At 30.3% G+C, this 24186-nt stretch overlaps 1 protein-coding gene across 1 annotated transcript in view; it reads left to right on the plus strand.

Annotated features, from left to right (window-relative positions):
• The first annotated feature begins 634 nt into the window (after positions 1-634).
• LOC130445958 (G1/S-specific cyclin-D2-like) overlaps positions 635-24186 on the plus strand; it is a 71063-nt gene continuing 47511 nt past the window's right edge. The window contains exons 1-2 of the mRNA XM_056781895.1: positions 635-1054; positions 13530-13745. Coding sequence (XP_056637873.1) covers positions 860-1054; positions 13530-13745 — 411 coding nt within the window. The 5' untranslated portion in view covers positions 635-859. The remainder of the gene's footprint in view (positions 1055-13529; positions 13746-24186) is intronic.

Here is a 24186-nt window from a genome sequence, read left to right on the forward strand (position 1 = left end):
TTCATAATGTTCAAATGTATAATTTAGAAAATATAATTAAGTATAAGTTGTAACTTTAAAGGTCTATAACTCATAAACGAGGAGTAGTATGAGAAATTTTTTTATGTCACAGCATTTTCTCGTTATCTTTTCACTCTCGAATTTTTTGCATCAAGTTCTGGAACACCCTGTATAAGTATCTGCTATGTGTTGGTTCTTATGCGAGACACTGTATGTATACTTTTCAATTCCAGAAAAAACTGATTAGTTATATCGAAAAATTGTTTGTTACTATGTTCATAAAGTGTTTTAACTATTTTTTTTAATAATTCGAATTTTTTTTTAACCTCAAAATAAACTTTGACTATGTTGTCATTTAATAAAGTAAAATATATTTTGATAAAGACACACTGTATATAATATTATTGTACGTATTTTTTTAGAATGTTTTAACTATGGAGTGTATTCCAAATGATTTGTATAATATTAATATCAATAATAATAATAGAAAAATGATTAAATTTAATGTCAGTATAGATCGACGTGAGACATCGCCTCAGACACAACGTAAGCCCTCAAATAACAGGTTGTAATTAGAGTTAACCAACGTACCTTACATATTTATATAGCGCTGGAGTTAAAAATGGTGGGGGCCGATATTTCGGTAAACTGATGTCGAGTTTAAAGCCACGGCACTCACAATCCACCTTCGGTGATCATAACAACTCTCGACCAATACCCGCTAGAATCAAGTTAAAGGGAACCAGACACTACAGATGAGACAATCAGTACTAGTGTTAACATTTTTTGCGGATTCTTAAATGTGTTGTGTGTGTGTTTGATTTGAATTTAATAAACCGGTAATTAGTATAAGGAGAACATGGACTTGTATTGCTGCGAGTCTGCAGAAAATGAAATTAGAGCATACGATGACCCGACTTTACTGCAGGATAGAGTACTTAGAAATTTACTCAAAACAGAGGATCGGTATGTTTTACCGATCAATGCCTCCCTCGCTGTACAAAAAGAGGTTACTGCCGAAATGAGGAAGATAGTCGCTGAATGGATGATGGAGGTACGTTTTATTAAAAATTTCAAATCATTTACTCGAAAAATACAAAATTATTTTTATTCGGTAAAAATATATACTGTGACAAAAATTTCTATTGTAGAATATTATTAAATCGTAAGCACTAATCGTTTCCGTCCATTTAAAATTTAAATCCCCAACGCTACAAGTATGAAATTTAATTTTATGTACGTGTCACTGATAAAAAAAATTATCGAGCTTCATAAAATTTACACTTGAAAAATTATCGTGTACGTAATGTGGGGTTTGAAAAAAAAATTCTCGGTTGTGACGTGGATGAGCTATTTAAATTCTACAGGTGATTTAAATGCTCCGGGTCAATAGACGGGCGAACAGCTGAGTGCGAGAGGTCCAAATCTGTGATTTTGTACAAAACCACGTAGCAACAGTAGGGGGAGGGGTCGTTAAATTGACAAAATATTAAGTTTGTAATAGAAACACTTCGTAATTACATGGATAATTAGATTTTGTGCTACCGTTTTCTTTTTGATTGAATATTTGAAGCAAAATTATATAAATACGATCGTTTCAAGGTTTTGGAAGTTGAGTACGACGTTGGAAAACACAGAGGTGGATTTGCTCTTTAGATTAAATTGAAAAAATCTACTTCTACTTTAATTTACATTAGTACGGAAAATTTTTTATCATTACTACCATGTAAATTATTGAAAATTGTTAATTTACTTTTAATTCACTTATCAAATTACTAAAGTCATTTAAAAACTAAACTTTTTATAAATATATACAGTGGCGTAGTCAATATTTGACACAGAGAAAATAGATTTAGTAATAAATTATTTCACGTTATATAAAAACATTTTTTTTAATACCAAATATCATTTGTTCAAACAATATAGAGTGTACTAAATGTAGAATTTCAATTGAACCAAGTTCTTCGATATTATTTCGCAGTATAATTATTTTAAGAGAACCGGCTTCTTGTTAACCAAATCTAGATATTATATACCTTGGCAATAATAGATTTACAGTCTAAAATGATTTCAAAGTACACTAAACCTTCATAATTCCACCAGAAACTTTCCCTTTCCTCGAATCCAACCCTCCTAGCGACGGGATCTGGTGATTATTCTTTGTCTAACCACTGATTTTCCATCTCCAAGTTGTTTATATAATGGCTGGTACTTGTAACCTCAATAACCCACGCAGGTGGTATTTAAAATACTGATACCACTTGGTAACTTCAAGAAACTCCACTTGACTTTTGTCTTCTCAATATCTTTAGGAATAGATGGATGGATGTTATCTATTTGCCCCTTATCTTGCACCAAGATTCTTCGATGAGGTTTTTGAGGTTAACCTTCACTTTATTGGCAAGCTGAAGTGGGATTTCAGGATGTTTTCTTTGGCGTGTCATTCTGCAGATTAGTTTTTATTCATTCCGGTGGTCTTTATGAGCATTGAGAGTTTGGTAGATTAAAAAAATGAAAATATGTTTATTCGAGAAGTTAGTGAAAAAGTTAAAATGTCGTGTACAAACTTTTGAATCACGGAATTACTATTATAATTCCACTGAACTTCTTCGATCAGATACAAATGAAATTTGGATCTATAACTAAAGCTGTAAGATGAAAATTTTCAGTAGAAAATGAACAAAACACACGATCTCATAAAGAGAAGTTCGTTGGGATTTTTTTAAAGAGGTTTGAAGAAGTTTATAGAAAACTTTAACTCTTAATACAGAAAAAATTTCCCTTTCTCTCCCTACTGATGGATTTCAACACTTTGAGTACGCGACTTAACAAAAAGTTTGCTAAAAGAAGAACGTTATGCAGATGAGATTCAACGTAAGGATAAAAGCAAAGCTATTACATCCTTCGACTTACAAAAAGAGCTGAATAACTAAAAATATAAAAAAAAACATTTTCAAGTAATCTTTGGTTTATGACACGCAGTAAATAACGGTAAAGTAATTAGAATTATCAAATTAACTGCAAAGAAAAAAAATATGATTTTTATATTGACAATGCACTTGAATATTTTCCTTAGCATTAATGACCGAAAATCTTTTTTTTTAAAGCTTAGCTATAATACAAAGTAAATTTTAATTTCAATGATAATATTCACTTTCTGTAAATGTATACGTCAGTCAAACGTCTTATTTATATTATTATAATCAAATTATTATTATTTTGATATATATAAAAGTTGGAACAAAACACTCAAGTTTGAAATTTTGGTCTTTAGATTCTTTTTAGGTCCTTAGTAATTGTTTCTACTACTTCCCTCCACCGTTTTCTGAGCCTATCTTTTTTCCTTCTGTCCTCTAGTATCTTCCATACAACTAGTTTCAAAAGTCTGTCTTCATCCGTTCGTTCTAAGTGACTAGCCTTTGTAACCTCCTTGTCTTTATAAAGGCTCTGATTGGTGACTTATTGGAAAGTGTGTTTTTTTCAAACATACCTTGTATATTTTAGAGAAAAAAGGTATTTATTTCTGAAGTACCAAAGGGCGTTAACTATTCTTCTGGTTACTTTATTATCAAGACACTGGATCTTTTGGTATAATCTCTCAGAACTACTGTGTCTCCAAATTGGTTCAAAAATTTATACCTAGGTTAGTTCTTATGTAAAACTGTTGAGGAAGCGTGCCTACTGTAGAAGCCGCTCGAGAGAATCATCAAAATGTATTATGTGGAGTAATGTTCAAAAAAGTTGACTCCAACTTAAATTCAAAAAGATTTGGTGGATATATTTGGGGGATCTGCACTACCATATGGATAATATACAATATATTAACATATTTTGACTTTTGAAATTTAAAAAATTTGAATTTTGTTCATTTAAACTTGATGATAAAAATTGAAATAAAAAAAGATAATTTTGATTACTAATTCGTAGTGTTTATATTATGGGAGTGTTTACAATAGTACGCAAATTTCAAATAAAAAAATTTACAGTAAGAAATAAATTTTATCGAAAGTACCCATCGATTCCATCTTATATATTAAAAAAATTGATGATTTCCATTCCGAGTCCGTTCAGGCGTTCTACCCAACCGATTTGCTTAATTTTTTTTCTCGGATCTCGGATCTCATCTAATTTTCACCATTCTCAAGTTATACTCAAATGCGATTTCCCTCTGTACATTACTTATGGGAGTTTTTCACATACACACGTTCTATCCTCAATATCTCAGGTTCTATTCAAGATAGAGACTTCGTTTTGGTTTAAGAACACTCGCTGAAACACCTTCTTTCTTTTGAGTTTTTGAACACTTGAATCAGTTGAGTTGGAGAGGAGCTAGGCGCGGACATTCAATGTGGAGTTATGGATTTTTGTAGGTTTTTTGCAATTTTTCTACATTCAAATATCTATATCTCAGGTTCTATTCAAGATAGAGACTTCGTTTTGATTTAAGTACACTCGATGAAACATGTTCTTTCTTTTGAGTTTTTGAACACTTAAATCGGTTGAGTTGGAGCGGAGCTAGGCGCGGACATTCAATGTGGAGCTATGGATTTTTGTAGGTTTTTGGCAATTTTTCTATATTCAAAGATCTATATCTCAGGTTCTATTCAAGATAGAGACTTCGTTTTGATTTAAGTACACTCGATGAAACATGTTCTTTCTTTTGAGTTTTTGAACACTTAAATCGGTTGAGTTGGAGCGGAGCTAGGCGCGGACATTCAATGTGGAGCTATGGATTTTTGTAGGTTTTTGGCAATTTTTCTATATTCAAAGATCTATATCTCAGGTTCTATTCAAGATAGAGACTTCGTTTTGATTTAAGTACACTCGATGAAACATGTTCTTTCTTTTGAGTTTTTGAACACTTAAATCGGTTGAGTTGGAGCGGAGCTAGGCGCGGACATTCAATGTGGAGCTATGGATTTTTGTAGGTTTTTGGCAATTTTTCTATATTCAAAGATCTATATCTCAGGTTCTATTCAAGAGAGAGACTTCGTTTTGATTTAAGTACACTCGATGAAACACGTTCTTTCTTTTGAGTTTTTGAACACTTAAATCGGTTGAGTTGGAGAGGAGCTAGACGCGGACATTCGATGTGGAGTTATGGATTTTTGTAGGTTTTTGGCAATTTTTCTACATTCAAAGATCTATATTTCAGGTTCTATTCAAGATAGAGACTTCGTTTTGATTTAAGTACACTCGATGAAACATGTTCTTTCTTTTGAGTTTTTGAACACTTAAATCGGTTGAGTTGGAGAGGAGCTAGGCGCGGACATTCAATGTGGAGTTATGGATTTTTGTAGGTTTTTTGCAATTTTTCTACATTCAAATATCTATATCTCAGGTTCTATTCAAGATAGAGACTTCGTTTTGATTTAAGTACACTCGATGAAACATGTTCTTTCTTTTGAGTTTTTGAACACTTAAATCGGTTGAGTTGGAGCGGAGCTAGGCGCGGACATTCAATGTGGAGCTATGGATTTTTGTAGGTTTTTGGCAATTTTTCTATATTCAAAGATCTATATCTCAGGTTCTATTCAAGATAGAGACTTCGTTTTGATTTAAGTACACTCGATGAAACATGTTCTTTCTTTTGAGTTTTTGAACACTTAAATCGGTTGAGTTGGAGCGGAGCTAGGCGCGGACATTCAATGTGGAGCTATGGATTTTTGTAGGTTTTTGGCAATTTTTCTATATTCAAAGATCTATATCTCAGGTTCTATTCAAGATAGAGACTTCGTTTTGATTTAAGTACACTCGATGAAACACGTTCTTTCTTTTGAGTTTTTGAACACTTAAATCGGTTGAGTTGGAGAGGAGCTAGACGCGGACATTCGATGTGGAGTTATGGATTTTTGTAGGTTTTTGGCAATTTTTCTACATTCAAAGATCTATATTTCAGAGTTCGTTCTTTTCTATTATAATGATTTCTGATACTTATTTAATGGATTCGATGCGAGCGAAGCCGCGGGTAAAAGCTAGTGGATGTTATAAGTTATTTGAGGTTAGAGGTTAAAATTTTGGGTTTTATCGATTTTCCTCGTAAACGGTGAGTTTTATGAAAAAAATGAATAAGTTGAAAATTGTAGATAATAAAATTATCTACAAAAATTGTCTTTATACTTTTTTCGCTCAAAATCACCATTTCTAAGATATGGCTATTCTAAAAGTTTTCACACATTTCTGTGTGCTGTTGATTGCTTTGACTAACTTTTTTAGCACACATGGTATGATCATTCCCGATAATTGATTTCTAATAATAAAAAAATCATTAATTAAAATTTAGTACAGCGGGAACTGTTGTTATTCGTCCATAATTTTTTTAATTTAATTTTACCGGACTAATATCTGAATTTTGTCGCGGGAATTTCGAAACACCCTGTATTTGACTACCTTTGAACTCTTGTTTTTACGTAACTACACTCGTCATCAATAGTTGTTATGGGAGGAAACCTTTCTAGAATATTTAAAGACGGTACATGACCCCCCGTAAGATACGTATTGAATAAAAGTTTTCCTAGTTTAATAATTCTGGTCTCGTTCATCCTGTTCACGTGATTGTCTAATTAAATTTTTCTTGACTTCGTCTGCCTATCAGTGCATTCCTAACCTCTGACTATTACTTTAAAGATACGTACTAAAAATAGACATTTTTATACGTTAGATTTTGAGACGAAAAAAAAATATGAATTCTAGAAAATTATGAAAGTTACATTTAATTATTGATATTATATGTCGACAATTTATTTGGTTCATTAATTGATATTTTTAAATGACATTTCTTAATCTAACTTATTGGTGTTAATTGTTTATTAGGCTACATAAACATCAACGTTCATAAACAGAAACTTACTTTAACAAATAACAAAAATTGATGAAATCGGAGATATTAGCAGTTGAAATCATATAAAAAACTAAAAAAAAAATTGGTGTAGTTCGATACGTCGATACCGTATTATATAAAAAATAAGAAACAAGTAATTTCTTTACTATCACTAGATTATCTAGCATCTTGGTTTGGTCTATTGGCCACGTTTTCTTTAGTCGTTGGTTGTATCAGTTAGACTTGGAATTTTAGTCCAATAATTCGACTCTATATTGCTCTAATGATCATTTTGTAAATTAGGTTCACGGGATTTTACAGTTCCTATTTGTAGACCAGTGCAGTTATTGCTTTTATGTACAGGTGATGTCTTTTTTCACTTTTTGAGAATCTTCTTTTGGTTCCGCAGCTTCTATGACATCTCTTGTTTTTATTGGAAACGATAGGCTTTGTTGAAATTGATATATTTTTTGGCTTCTTTCAAAAACCGCAAAAAAGTTTTGTGCAAATATTTTCTTGTCGGCTTCAACTCTTATTATCATTTTTTTTGGAATTTGAAGCTCCATTTCTTCGATCCTTACCTTGAGATCTACGTCTTCGTTAATTATGTTGTTAATATCTATTACTGTATAGTGTTATTGATGAACTTTCTAGGAAAGTATACCCGGTATATATTTCCGTGTTTTCAAATAGAAATATTTCGAAATAACCGTTGGTTAATTCGAGTTTGTCACTGTTGTGTCTTGTCGGCTTCAACTCTTATTATCATTTTTTTTTTGGAATTTGAAGCTCCATTTCTTCGATCCTTACCTTGAGATCTACGTCTTCGTTAATTATGTTGTTAATATCTATTACTGTATAGTGTTATTGATGAACTTTCTAGGAAAGTATACCCGGTATATATTTCCGTGTTTTCAAATAGAAATATTTCGAAATAACCGTTGGTTAATTCGAGTTTGTCACTGTTGTGTCTTGTCGGCTTCAACTCTTATTATCATTTTTTTTTTGGAATTTGAAGCTCCATTTCTTCGATCCTTACCTTGAGATCTACGTCTTCGTTAATTATGTTGTTAATATCTATTACTGTATAGTGTTATTGATGAACTTTCTAGGAAAGTATACCCGGTATATATTTCCGTGTTTTCAAATAGGAATATTTCGAAATAACCGTTGGTTAATTCGAGTCCGTCACTGTTGTGTCTTGTCGGCTTCAACTCTTATTATCATTTTTTTTTTTTGGAATTTGAAGCTCCATTTCTTCGATCCTTACCTTGAGATCTACGTCTTCGTTAATTATGTTGTTAATATCTATTACTGTATAGTGTTATTGATGAACTTTCTAGGAAAGTATACCCGGTATATATTTCCGTGTTTTCAAATAGGAATATTTCGAAATAACCGTTGGTTAATTCGAGTCTGTCACTGTTGTGTCTTGTCGGCTTCAACTCTTATTATCATTTTTTTTGGAATTTGAAGCTCCATTTCTTCGATCCTTACCTTGAGATCTACGTCTTCGTTAATTATGTTGTTAATATCTATTACTGTATAGTGTTATTGATGAACTTTCTAGGAAAGTATACCCGGTATATATTTCCGTGTTTTCAAATAGAAATATTTCGAAATAACCGTTGGTTAATTCGAGTTTGTCACTGTTGTGTCTTGTCGGCTTCAACTCTTATTATCATTTTTTTTGGAATTTGAAGCTCCATTTCTTCGATCCTTACCTTGAGATCTACGTCTTCGTTAATTATGTTGTTAATATCTATTACTGTATAGTGTTATTGATGAACTTTCTAGGAAAGTATACTTGGTATATATTTCCGTGTTTTCAAATAGGAATATTTCGTAATAACCGTTGGTTAATTCGAGTCCGTCACTGTTGTGTCTTGTCGGCTTCAACTCTTATTATCATTTTTTTTTTTTGGAATTTGAAGCTCCATTTCTTCGATCCTTACCTTGAGATCTACGTCTTCGTTAATTATGTTGTTAATATCTATTACTGTATAGTGTTATTGATGAACTTTCTAGGAAAGTATACCCGGTATATATTTCCGTGTTTTCAAATAGGAATATTTCGAAATAACCGTTGGTTAATTCGAGTCTGTCACTGTTGTGTCTTGTCGGCTTTAACTCTTATTATCATTTTTTTTTTGGAATTTGAAGCTCCATTTCTTCGATCCTTACCTTGAGATCTACGTCTTCGTTAATTATGTTGTTAATATCTATTACTGTATAGTGTTATTGATGAACTTTCTAGGAAAGTATACCCGGTATATATTTCCGTGTTTTCAAATAGGAATATTTCGAAATTACCGTTGGTTAATTCGAGTTTGTCACTGTTGTGTCTTGTCGGCTTCAACTCTTATTATCATTTTTTTTTTGGAATTTGAAGCTCCATTTCTTCGATCCTTACCTTGAGATCTACGTCTTCGTTAATTATGTTGTTAATATCTATTACTGTATAGTGTTATTGATGAACTTTCTAGGAAAGTATACTTGGTATATATTTCCGTGTTTTCAAATAGGAATATTTCGAAATAACCGTTGGTTAATTCGAGTCCGTCACTGTTAACTATTGTCCTTGAATGAAGACATCGAAACTTTGGATATTACCGGAAAGAGGCCCTTTTTTAAAATGCTAATTTCGTGCGTTTATTAGTTATTGTAGTTGATACACCTGAGTAAGCTTTATGCTTGTCTGGGTTTCAGACATTTAAAATTTAAAACCCACCTAATACAATTGTTATTTATCCAACATTGCATAATTCCTAGTCATTTTAATCACCTTTGCTGTTTCTCTTTATTATTTTTTATTTATATTCTCGGAATATTTAAAATTTATTATTCTTAAGATATTACGGAATTACCTTTTTAACTAGCATTATATGCAGGCGGCTATTTAAATTATTTTAAGAAGTTTCCTGAGAAAAAAATGTAATATATTCATCATGAGTTGATTAAATGTTATGCTTTCATACACGTAATTAATTGTAATTATTTTATTTTACTACAACTATGAATTAACATCATGCCTTAATGAACACACTGTTTAAACTACAACAACACTCACGATTACACTATATGACGTGCATTTACCTGAAGGTAAACACTCTCTGAAGACGATAACTTGGTTATCGAAAAGTCTAATCGCTAATGTTGGTGTATTGGCAGTTTAAACAGTGTGTTCAGTATGACGGTTCCAGAAATTCCAACTTAGTTAACAGTCAAGTTCCATGGCTTCTGGATAGTTAGTTTTTACTTTATTCGTTTAGACTTCAAAATAAAATCAGTAGGTGTGGACTAAGAGGTACAAATATTACTAAAGAACTCCAAAGTTGGCATAAACAGATGATCTGGGTGTAAAAACGAAAAGTATAAAGACCCAAACGAAGGCAAAGTGATCGGGGAGAGGAAATCCCTCAAAGGATTCACGCAGAACACCGAGCATACCATAAATTCCGAACTACAGAAGAGAAACAATGAATCTAGCAAAAGCTGATGAAGAAAAACTTCGATTGTAAGAGGATAGTGAACAAAAACAGCAGAGGAAAATAATATAAAAGCCATAATCAAACAAAAACGAATACAAAACCAAACCTAACGATTTTTCATTTTCTTTTTCTTCAGAATCGAAGTATTTACGATATATATCGAATATTGTCGCTGTTTTTGGTCGCTGCGACGCTCTTTTGAATATCTATTTCTATAATTTATCCCATTGTGTAAATAAGTGATTTGAACCATTCATTCAAAGAAATATAGAGGTCAAATAATACGACGGAAAAGTGTGTTACATAAGATTGTGATCTGTTTTGCTTCGTTTAATCTAATCAAAAAAAAAATAATTAAAAATTTCGATAACGAAATATCTACCCAAGTAGATTAACATGAATTCGGTGGGACGAAAAATGCGGAAAGCACCATATTTGATTTTCTAGATTCTCCGATATCCTTTGTTATTTTCTTTTATGTTTCCATCTACTTTCTCAAACAAAATTTTACTATTGAACTTACAAATAACTGAAAAACAATCAGTTTTGATTGGGGAATTTATCAATCAGAATGTTTCATACCTCAACATCAATTATTGATTTTGCAACGCTGCAAATAGGTTCCACATCAACGGCAGCTAGTTTGGGTACGCTAAAGCTTTTTTTTCAGTACCAGTATTCCTTCTGATGTCTTCATCTATTTTTATATCTCCTTTCCAGTCTTCTCGACTTTCTGTCGTTGTCGTTTTTACTTCAATTACATTTTAATACCGAAATGAATTAGTTTGTGAACATCTATTTTGGCCAACTGTAGATACTCGGTTTAACTTTATGGGAAAAAGTGCAAAATTTACATAATTCGACCACGATATCGGTCAATGTGAGCGGCACATTTCTTTGTATTATAATTCGCAGACTGATTTATATTCAACAAAAAAAGTTATGGCCAAGCTTTCGAATATATTTACCTCACAATTTATTAACCCGTGTAAGGAATCGTCAAAGTAAAAAAAACAGAGCAAACATCTAAAAGACATCAATAGTTTAATAAGAAGGAAATGATTTTCTAATAAATGTTGTCCGAAACTTATATTGAAAGCAAATCAGTCGATGGAAATTATAAAGCAAAAAAATTGACTCAAGTCGCACGCTCGCAGTCAAAAATCTCTAACATCAGTTTTAAAATGAATGGACCATGTGGGAAATCATGAACGAGGGTTTATAATCAATAGTAAAGAAAATACAAGCTTGAATTCGTCAAAATAATAATAAGAAATTAACCTATCAACGTTTAATGTTCCCTGTCCTGGCTCCACTACAAGCTTTTTCATGAATCGAATAAGTTTCTTTAGTAGATCTTGTTCGATGCTATCCCATTCTTCAATAAACGTCGTTTTAAAGTTTCTTAGCTGGTGCAAGATATGTAGATCCTGTAATCAATAGGATTTAAGTCCGGACTACGCGCTGGCCAATGCTTAGAAGCAATTTCGACATCTTGTAAATACTGCCATACGGAACCTGCAGTACGTGGATGGACCTTGTCCTGCATTGAGATGAAACCCTAAATTTACTCTCCACCGTCAGTTTCAATGAAAACTAACTCGGTTTTCGCTTCCACTGAACCGCCCGCCCAAACCACCCAGTAACATCCTCCAAAAGCATGAATCTTTCTTCGGGTCTTCTGAAGACTCGTCTTCTTCTATCGCTTCCATGCAGGCACACTCTGTTTTTGTCTGAGGAGGAAACGGAGCCCCATTGTTCGACTGTCCTCTGGCAAATCGTAGACGGATTGGAAGTGCAGGATTTTTAGATCCTATAATAGATAGAATCCAATTCCGGACTACGCGCTGGCCAATGTTTAGAAGCAATTTCGACATCTTGTAAATACTGCCATACGGAACCTGCAGTACGTGGATGGACCTTGTCCTGCATTGAGATGAAACCCTAAATTTACTCTCCACCGTCAGTTTCAATGAAAACTAACTCGGTTTTCGCTTCCACTGAACCGCCCGCCCAAACCACCCAGTAACATCCTCCAAAAGCATGAATCTTTCTTCAGGTCTTCTGAAGACTCGTCTTCTTCTATCGCTTCCATGCAGGCACACTCTGTTTTTGTGTGAGGAGGAAACGGAGCCTCATTGTTCGACTGTCCTCTAGCAAATCGTAGACGGATTGGAAGTGCAGGATTTTTAGATCCTATAATAGATAGAATCCAATTCCGGACTACGCGCTGGCCAATGTTTAGAAGCAATTTCGACATCTTGTAAATACTGCCATACGGAACCTGCAGTACGTGGATGGACCTTGTCCTGCATTGAGATGAAACCCTAAATTTACTCTCCACCGTCAGTTTCAATGAAAAATAACTCGGTTTTCGCTTCCACTGAACCGCCCGCCCAAACCACTCAGTTATATCCTCCAAAAGCATGAATCTTTCTTCGGGTCTTCTGAAGACTCGTCTTCTTCTATCGCTTCCATGTAGGCACACTCTGTTTTTGTCTGAGGAGGAAACGGAGCCCCATTGTTCGACTGTCCTCTGGCAAATCGTAGACGGATTGGAAGTGCAGGATTTTTAGATCCTATAATAGATAGAATCCAATTCCGGACTACGCGCTGGCCAATGCTTAGAAGCAATTTCGACATCTTGTAAATACTGCCATACGGAACTTGAAGAATTGAATTGGGGTTAATTTGTGAGTAGTAGTTGGCTATTCTGGTTTAAGGCTTCAAGTTTCTGGTCTTCTTCTTCGTAAACGGGTTGAGCTGGGGTTAATTTGTGACCAGTAGTTGGCTATTCTGGTTCAAGGCATTAAGTTTCTCGTTTTCGCGTTTCTATCAGCTCTTGTTGGACTTGAATAGCAAACGGAAACAGCAGATTTATTCATGTTCAGCGCACTGGCCACTTCTCGACGACTCTTACTGACCTCTTGGACAAGTTTATCACTTATTGAGGTCATTTTTAGGTAAAATTCTTGTTTTTTTGTTAAAGGAGATGAGATTCGGTTGGAGTTTGATGGCTAGCTGTTGTATAAAAACTTAAAAAGCGTGATTACTAATCATAATATACTGTTGGACTATGGCAACAATAAATATTAGAGTAGATTCAAGATTTTATTGAGAATTTCGTGTTCAGTTTTAATGTCAGTGACTTGCTATGGCAGGTGTGTCGATTTTTTTTGGTTATATGTGAAATAATTTGTTTTTTTGTTTTGTTTTAGGTGTGTGAGGAACAAAAGTGTCAAGACGAAGTTTTTTCTTTAGCTATGAACTGTATGGATAGATTTTTAATGTGTTGTTCTATAATGAAGAATCAATTACAGTTATTAGGAACTACGTGTTTGTTATTAGCATCAAAGTTAAGAGAATCGAGACCCCTAGCTGGTGAAACTTTAGTGTATTATACAGATCATAGCATAAGGAGAGATCAACTATGGGTAAGTTTTATAATTATTACATAAAAATATAAAATATACTTCTATTTTATACATCAACTGATTATAGTTTGATAAAATATTTCTTTGGAAGTATAGTTTAAGGAAGCCCGAGTTTTTCTTTTTCAAATTTCCGGTTTTTTTCCGAATCAGATTTACCAGGGTCTCCAAAACAGCTTGATTTACTAATCATTATTGAAATTTTCATGGGAGAAAACCAAATTATTATTTTTTTATTTATTTTTCATTTATAACATTCATACTATACAAAAAAATTATTTATTTGCAACTAATAAATGAAAAGATTATTTTTTTTCTCAATTTAATAATTTTCTGTTCATTTTATTTCGTTTGCTCATGATTTTATGGTAAAAAACAAGTTCTAATTAATTTAATTAATAAACGTATTATTATGAAAGTAAACAATTAAATCAAACATTTTTTTACCGCCATTGTGTATGGTGTCTTCAAAAAATGTTAATTTCCTTCAGCAGTTCGTTATAAATACAAAACACTTGAATTTCTTACCGGTTTATACCGGTTTAACTGCAATAATTAGTTAAAAGTTGTATTTGTATTTTTTTAAATACGGCACTGTCCGTTTCCGTTACAAATAAAACATATAATGTTTTTTTAACAAGCTACTTAAGTTATTATAGTTACTTTAATCAATAATGACTCGAAGGATTTTGAAATTGAAACAAGTCGACGACGAGTTTACTTTTTCAGCACAAAATAGAAAATAACACGTTTTAGTAAAGCCGGCTCATTTTTTTTTTTTTTTTCTATATAATTGTAGAGAAATATCAGTCATTTTCTATATTACTGCAGTTAACGTTCCCAAATAATAATGAAAACTCAACAATTTATGTAGAGCTACTTTTTACAAATCCAAATCAAAATCGGATCCAGAAGATAAACTATTGGAGGGCCCCCGTAAAGGCTACTGGCACCTGTGTGTAAATAAGAATAATTTTAATTTTAATTATTGTTTTCTGAAGGTAGACAGATAGGTAGGTGCTTGAAATACAACAAAAAACTGAACTAAAAGTCGTTTTAATTGATAATCAAAATGAAACAAACTAATAAAATCATAATCACAAAATAAATTCTTGTTCATACACATTTCGATTCGTTTAATTAACTTTTGGCGTACAAACACGTTGTTTGTAAATTCTAGAAAATAATTCAAAACTTAAACTCGCATTTTTTTATTAGCAAATCATAGAAATATTGCCTAAAGTCTAATTTCTAATTAAAACTAGATATTTAAAAAAAATTTAAAATCAAAAATGATAACTAGGTACAATAGAAAAACTTTATACCATCAAAAATTTCTTGTTTGAATGCTTATATTGCTAGTCCAGACAATCTTTTTTGGAGCATTGAAAAAAATCACTCGCCAGAAGCTATATCAGAAGAATTCTTAGTTTTTGGATCTTGAAGTCTTTCGCAAACCTTAATTGAATAAAGTTTATTATACAAATTCTGCTAGACCTTTTTGTGGACGACGAAAAAATATTCTACAACTTTTCCACAAGATTTATCACTTTAGAATCGTCATTTACTGTTAAGTTCAAAGTATGGACAACACAAGGTACAAAAAGGGCTCTCGGATCGCATCAAGAATGCGTTTTGAAGCCCAGCATGTTTGCCCCATTATCAAAATAATGCATCGCTTTTATAGCGTTGTTCCGGACCTTAACTTTTATTTTATAATTCATTTTTGTTGCAATTTTTCCAAGACCTTGGGTTTTGGCGTTATGCAGTAGTAGGAGCCCTGAACTGTTCCAAGCAATATTCACGATGAGTAGCTCAATCATTTCATCAGTAATATTATCCAACTTCCACATTTTGTATTCTTCATTAATCGTATCTTTATCCAGTTTTAAAATTTTTGGTTTTTCCTGAGCTCTACGTGCTATTTGAAATTCACCAATTTCTCGTTATTAATGGTAGATTGCACCTAACTTTCAAGGATTCACAACTTGGACTTCCTTTCTAAATGCAAAAACCTACAAACGTATTTTCAATTTGTCGAAAAGACATTCATCCATATAATCTTAAATACAGAAGGCTTTTGGCCTGTCCTAACCGTTTTCAATTGTTCTGTACAGCTTTTGGTTATAACAAGACATCGAATCGGTAAATTTTTTTTCCTTCCTAAATTGGTACAATCTTTTTTGATGCCCAATAAAATCTACTCAATGTTCCGAAAGTATGAAGAGGGTAAATGCTATACTGAACCTTTTGGATTAACAAGGTCAAGTAGAGGTCGTGAAATAACATAGCTAAACACCGTATTTAATTAAACTCATCATTATTAGTGACGACTGTGGATTTATTAAGCGTCGAAGCTGCTCAGCTCGACCGACACTGAAAAGTCGCGGTCAGTCGAAAATCAAGGTGATGCTCATCGTTTTCTTTGGTTAGCGTGATGTGGTTCACCGTGACTTCATTCCAGAGTGTCAAACGGTCGTTATGAGGCATTAAAATGAAGTAATTCGTCGCGTGGGTATAGAATTCTTGCTTTTTTACCAAGATAATACGCCGTTATAATCCGTCGTGATTATGACTCATTTTTGGGCCAAATACGAAACGAGACCCACCATATTCGCCAGATTAGGTCTGTATTACCCCAAAAGGAGCTTATTTGAAGGCGATAATACATAAATATGTTTTTCTTTGGATCAGATCTAATCAAATTCATTATAAGTTATATTGTATTATTTTCTTCATGAAAATATCATTTTTTAAGTACGTAAGAATAAAAAAAGTTTATTTTTAAGAAATACTAATTCTCGTAAAAATTAAAACTCGTGTAGAACGTAAAATTTTAGATTCTGATGTACTTTGCCTCAGATTACACAACTGTTCATAAAGTGAATTATTACAGCAACCATTTAATAAAAATAAGTAGTGTTGTAGCGAACTTGACATATTTACTAACTATTTTTTTTATTACACTGTGGTTTTTAAATATTAAATGAAATTTAAATGGATGTTTTGAATTCTAACGGTATTCAAAACTATATAAAATTTTTAATTGCGCATAATTAACTATTGAGTGAACAATTAATTATAATATTTTATCCATAACAATACTTTGAACCTTAATGAGCAATTACGTTAATAATTTTGTATAATTTTTAGAGAAGAATATAATTAAAATAATATTTTCTCGAACATTTTCGTTATTGAATATCAGTACACCCTGTATTAGTTGACGAAATATATTTATACAACAAAAAATATGATATTAAACCCAAATTATAAGATTTTATTTATAATAATACTTTGCAGCTCAATAAGTAATTACGTTAATGATTTTTTTATAATTTTCAGACAAAAATATAATTTAAATAATATTTTCTCGAACATTTTCGTTATTGAATATCAGTACACCCTGTATTAGTTGACGAAATATATTTATACAACAAAAAATATGATATTAAACCCAAATTATAAGATTTTATTTATAATAATACTTTGAAGCTCAATAAGTAATTACGTTAATGATTTTTTTATATTTTTCATACAAAAATATAATTAAAATAATATTTTCTCGAACATTTTCGTTATTGAATATCAGTACACCCTGTATTAGTTGACGAAATATATTTATACAACAAAAAATATGATATTAAACCCAAATTATAAGATTTTATTTATAATAATACTTTGAAGCTCAATAAGTAATTACGTTAATGATTTTTTTATATTTTTCATACAAAAATATAATTAAAATAATATTTTCTCGAACATTTTCGTTATTGAATATCAGTACACCCTGTATTAGTTGACGAAATATATTTATACAACAAAAAATATGATATTAAACCCAAATTATAAGATTTTATTTATAATAATACTTTGAAGCTCAATAAGTAATTACGTTAATGATTTTTTTATATTTTTCATACAAAAATATAATTAAAATAATATTTTCTCGAACATTTTCGTTATTGAATATCAGTACACCCTGTATTAGTTGACGAAATATATTTATACAACAAAAAATATGATATTAAACCCAAATTATAAGATTTTATTTATAATAATACTTTGCAGCTCAATAAGTAATTACGTTAATGATTTTTTTATATTTTTCATACAAAAATATAATTAAAATAATATTTCTTCAATCAGTTTCGTTATTGAATAACAGCACACCCTGTATTAGTTGACGAAATATATTTGTAAAACAAAAAATATGATATTAAACCCAAATTATAAGATTTTATTTATAATAATACTTTGCAGCTCAATAAGTAATTACGTTAATGATTTTTTTATATTTTTCATACAAAAATATAATTAAAATAATATTTTCTCGAACATTTTCGTTATTGAATATCAGTACACCCTGTATTAGTTGACGAAATATATTTATACAACAAAAAATGTGATATTAAACCCAAATTATAAGATTTCATTTATAATAATACTTTGCAGCTCAATAAGTAATTACGTTAATGATTTTTTTATATTTTTCATACAAAAATATAATTAAAATAATATTTTCTCGAACATTTTCGTTATTGAATAACAGCACACCCTGTATTAGTTGACGAAATATATTTATACAACAAAAAATATGATATTAAACCCAAATTATAAGATTTTATTTATAATAATACTTTGCAGCTCAATAAGTAATTACGTTAATGATTTTTTTATAATTTTCAGACAAAAATATAATTAAAATAATATTTTCTCGAACATTCTCGTTATTGAATAACAGCACACCCTGTATTAGTTGACGAAATATATTTATACAACAAAAAATATGATATTAAACCCAAATTATAAGATTTTATTTATAATAATACTTTGCAGCTCAATAAGTAATTACGTTAATGATTTTTGTATATTTTTCATACAAAAATATAATTAAAATAATATTTTCTCGAACATTTTCGTTATTGAATATCAGTACACCCTGTATTAGTTGACGAAATATATTTATACAACAAAAAATGTGATATTAAACCCAAATTATAAGATTTCATTTATAATAATACTTTGCAGCTCAATAAGTAATTACGTTAATGATTTTTTTATATTTTTCATACAAAAATATAATTAAAATAATATTTTCTCGAACATTTTCGTTATTGAATATCAGTACACCCTGTATTAGTTGACGAAATATATTTATACAACAAAAAATGTGATATTAAACCCAAATTATAAGATTTTATTTATAATAATACTTTGCAGCTCAATAAGTAATTACGTTAATGATTTTTTTATAATTTTCAGACAAAAATATAATTTAAATAATATTTTCTCGAACATTTTCGTTATTGAATATCAGTACACCCTGTATTAGTTGACGAAATATATTTATACAACAAAAAATATGATATTAAACCCAAATTATAAGATTTTATTTATAATAATACTTTGAAGCTCAATAAGTAATTACGTTAATGATTTTTTTATATTTTTCATACAAAAATATAATTAAAATAATATTTCTTCAATCAGTTTCGTTATTGAATAACAGCACACCCTGTATTAGTTGACGAAATATATTTGTAAAACAAAAAATATGATATTAAACCCAAATTATAAGATTTTATTTATAATAATACTTTGCAGCTCAATAAGTAATTACGTTAATGATTTTTTTATATTTTTCATACAAAAATATAATTAAAATAATATTTTCTCGAACATTTTCGTTATTGAATAACAGTACACCCTGTATTAGTTGACGAAATATATTTATACAACAAAAAATGTGATATTAAACCCAAATTATAAGATTTTATTTATAATAATACTTTGAAGCTCAATAAGTAATTACGTCAATGATTTTTTTTATATTTTTCATACAAAAATATAATTAAAATAATATTTCTTCAATCAGTTTCGTTATTGAATAACAGCACACCCTGTATTAGTTGACGAAATATATTTATACAACAAAAAATATGATATTAAACCCAAATTATAAGATTTTATTTATAATAATACTTTGCAGCTCAATAAGTAATTACGTTAATGATTTTTTTATAATTTTCAGACAAAAATATAATTTAAATAATATTTTCTCGAACATTTTCGTTATTGAATATCAGTACACCCTGTATTAGTTGACGAAATATATTTATACAACAAAAAATATGATATTAAACCCAAATTATAAGATTTTATTTATAATAATACTTTGAAGCTCAATAAGTAATTACGTTAATGATTTTTTTATATTTTTCATACAAAAATATAATTAAAATAATATTTCTTCAATCAGTTTCGTTATTGAATAACAGCACACCCTGTATTAGTTGACGAAATATATTTGTAAAACAAAAAATATGATATTAAACCCAAATTATAAGATTTTATTTATAATAATACTTTGAAGCTCAATAAGTAATTACGTCAATGATTTTTTTTATATTTTTCATACAAAAATATAATTAAAATAATATTTCTTCAATCAGTTTCGTTATTGAATAACAGCACACCCTGTATTAGTTGACGAAATATATTTGTAAAACAAAAAATATGATATTAAACCCAAATTATAAGATTTTATTTATAATAATACTTTGAAGCTCAATAAGTAATTACGTTAATGATTTTTTTATATTTTTCATACAAAAATATAATTAAAATAATATTTCTTCAATCAGTTTCGTTATTGAATAACAGCACACCCTGTATTAGTTGACGAAATATATTTGTAAAACAAAAAATATGATATTAAACCCAAATTATAAGATTTTATTTATAATAATACTTTGAAGCTCAATAAGTAATTACGTTAATGATTTTTTTATATTTTTCATACAAAAATATAATTAAAATAATATTTCTTCAATCAGTTTCGTTATTGAATAACAGCACACCCTGTATTAGTTGACGAAATATATTTATAAAACAAAAAATGTGATATTAAACCCAAATTATAAGATTTTATTTATAATAATACTTTGAAGCTCAATAAGTAATTACGTCAATGATTTTTTTTATATTTTTCATACAAAAATATAATTAAAATAATATTTCTTCAATCAGTTTCGTTATTGAATAACAGCACACCCTGTATTAGTTGACGAAATATATTTATAAAACAAAAAATGTGATATTAAACCCAAATTATAAGATTTTATTCATAATAATACTTTGCAGCTCAATAAGTAATTACGTTAATGATTTTTTTATAATTTTCAGACAAAAATATAATTAAAATAATATTTTCTCGAACATTTTCGTTATTGAATAACAGCACACCCTGTATTAGTTGACGAAATATATTTATACAACAAAAAATATGATATTAAACCCAAATTAAAAGATTTTATTCATAATAATACTTTGCAGCTCAATAAGTAATTACGTTAATGATTTTTTTTATATTTTTCATACAAAAATATAATTAAAATAATATTTCTTCAATCAGTTTCGTTATTGAATAACAGTACACCCTGTATAAGTAGACGGAATATATTTACACAACAAAAAATATGTCATGTTTAACCCACATACAAATATTTCAAATCGAATATCAACAATGAGTTACGCTTAGTTTGCAAGTTTCTAATATCAAAAACATTATATTAAATTTTCAATCAGCTAATCGATAAAAGTGATGACTAATTAAATTTTCTACATTTTTCTTAGTGTATACGTCACTTACATACGATATACGCCATTGAAATAGTTTGAAAAAAATAAAAAACGCGCTTTTGAAAATAATAAAACTAAAAAGTTTGAAAATTCTTGACATAACAATAAAATTATTTTGATAATCATATTGTGGGTGATCCGACGTTAATATAAGGTTTGTTCTTGGTAGCTGCACTGGAACTGGTCCAGTGCAGGCCAGTCAATTCGATCGGATACAAAGAACAATATAGTGCAGAGTCGTTCAGAGTGCAATTGAGCATTTGTTGATTGTTGTTTTTGAGGTTATTTGATGTGATTCAGGCCTTGCAGTAACAATAATGGAAAACGATTTTGTACTTTTTGATATTTTACATTCGTCCGATGACGTGTGCAAGCAGTACAGTGAACTAGTAATCTTGCAGTGCTACTAAGAACAGCGACACTAGCGCTGATTCTGCTATAAAAAACTCTTTAGTGTACACTTCGTGAACTAGTTCTGTCCGTGCAGCTACCAAGAACTCACCTATAATTGCGTCAATTGTCAAATGTCATGTCATATTTGGATATAGTTCGAAATGTCAATTTTTACCTGTTAATTCAAATTGATTTTCATGGAAAAGAGACCTAAAATAAAGACGATTCATCACGAAAAACATAAACAGTTTAATTTAGTAAAATTATTATATTGTAAAAACATGTTTACTTTTTTATGTATCGATAAATGAGGTAAGTTAGGGCAAAATAGAGGGCCAAAAGTCAATTTTTTTCATCAAAAGGGGAAGACATACTAGATCGATGTATATGGGGCTGTATTGGACTTGTACAACCCACTAGAACCCTTCCTCTTCTAGTTAAAACTCTTCGAGGTTTCCAACTTTCAGTCTCGTTAGCTTTCCACAAAATGGCTGTTCTGATCATGATCATAATCCCTACAAATTCTCGGTAGTGAATTTTCAGATCTACCGCTGGCCCGCCCATAAATCAAATCAAAAATATTTATTTAATTTAATTTTTTTCTTTTATGGGCATCATATCATAGCCGTGATTTTTATGGAACAGTTGATTGATTATTGATAAAAAAAACTGGTATCCGGTATTGAGTAATTCGAAATTTAGTTATAAGGGTAATTATCTGTTACTGCTGTCGACAAGACATTAACGGAAGTTCAAAAGCCCAAGTTTATCAATGTCAAAAGAGACCGTCTCTCCACTTGAATATATCATCGACAAAACTGATGGCAAATTTTGAATTCTTTGATTATCAGCTCGAAATCCAAACAACTCGAAAACCGATCATAGAACCATTTACATCTCATTCACAGGAAGTTTGTTAAGATTATTTATATTATCGGTTAGAGATTGTGGATGTCGATATAAAAATATACCGATACGTTCATAACTATATGAATAGTACAAAACACTTTTATATATTAACATAAATCGGCGATAGAGACAGTTCCTAAATAAAATATTTGCGTTTGTTCTTCATATTTGGGCTCATAGAGAAAAGAGGAAGGAACATCAAGCACAATTTTCATCCTCTAGGAGGTAATCCCCAATGTAATATCATAAACTAGCGTTGGTGAAGGTTCCTAAGAAATCTTTGATTTTCTTTCTAATATTTGGGATCGTAGAAAACTGAAGAGGTGATATTTAGGACAAGTTTCATCAACCAGAAGGTTAACCCCAATATAAGATTATAAATCGGCGGTTTACCAGGTTCCTGAACAAAATGTTTGGTTCTCTTTGTAATATTTCTGCTAATAGATAAAGGAAGAAGTGAAATCAACCGCAATATTCATCCTCTAGGAGGTAAATCCCAATGTAATATCATAAACTAGCGTTGGTGAAGGTTCCTAAGAAATCTTTGATTTTCTTTCTAATATTTGGGATCGTAGAAAACTGAAGAGGTGATATTTAGGACAAGTTTCATCAACCAGAAGGTTAACCCCAATATAAGATTATAAATCGGCGGTTTACCAGGTTCCTGAACAAAATCTTTGGTTCTCTTTGTAATATTTCTGCTAATAGATAAAGGAAGAAGTAAAATCAACCGCAATATTCATCCTCTAGGAGGTAAATCCCAATGTAATATCATAAACTAGCGTTGGTGAAGGTTCCTAAGAAATCTTTGATTTTCTTTCTAATATTTGGGATCGTCGAAAACTGAAGAGGTAATATTTAGTACAAGTTTCATCCTCCAGAAGGTTAACCCCAATATAAGATTATAAATCGGCGGTTTACCAGGTTCCTGAACAAAATCTTTGGTTCTCTTTGTAATATTTCTGCTAATAGATAAAGGAAGAAGTAAAATCAACCGCAATATTCATCCTCTAGGAGGTAAATCCCAATGTAATATCATAAACTAGCGTTGGTGAAGGTTCCTAAGAAATCTTTGATTTTCTTTCTAATATTTGGGATCGTAGAAAACTGAAGAGGTGATATTTAGGACAAGTTTTATCAACCAGAAGGTTAACCCCAATATAAGATTATAAATCGGCGGTTTACCAGGTTCCTGAACAAAATCTTTGGTTCTCTTTGTAATATTTCTGCTAATAGATAAAGGAAGAAGTAAAATCAACCGCAATTTTCATCCTCTAGGAGGTAAATCCCAATATAATATCATAAACCAGCGTTGGTGAAGGTTCCTAAGAAATCTTTGATTTTCTTTCTAATATTTGGGATCGTAGAAAACTGAAGAGGTGATATTTAGGACAAGTTTCATCAACCAGAAGGTTAACCCCAATATAAGATTATAAATCGGCGGTTTACCAGGTTCCTGAACAAAATCTTTGGTTCTCTTTGTAATATTTCTGCTAAT

This window comes from Diorhabda sublineata, chromosome 6 (genome assembly GCF_026230105.1).
Source record: "Diorhabda sublineata isolate icDioSubl1.1 chromosome 6, icDioSubl1.1, whole genome shotgun sequence".
NCBI lineage: Eukaryota > Metazoa > Arthropoda > Insecta > Coleoptera > Chrysomelidae > Diorhabda > Diorhabda sublineata.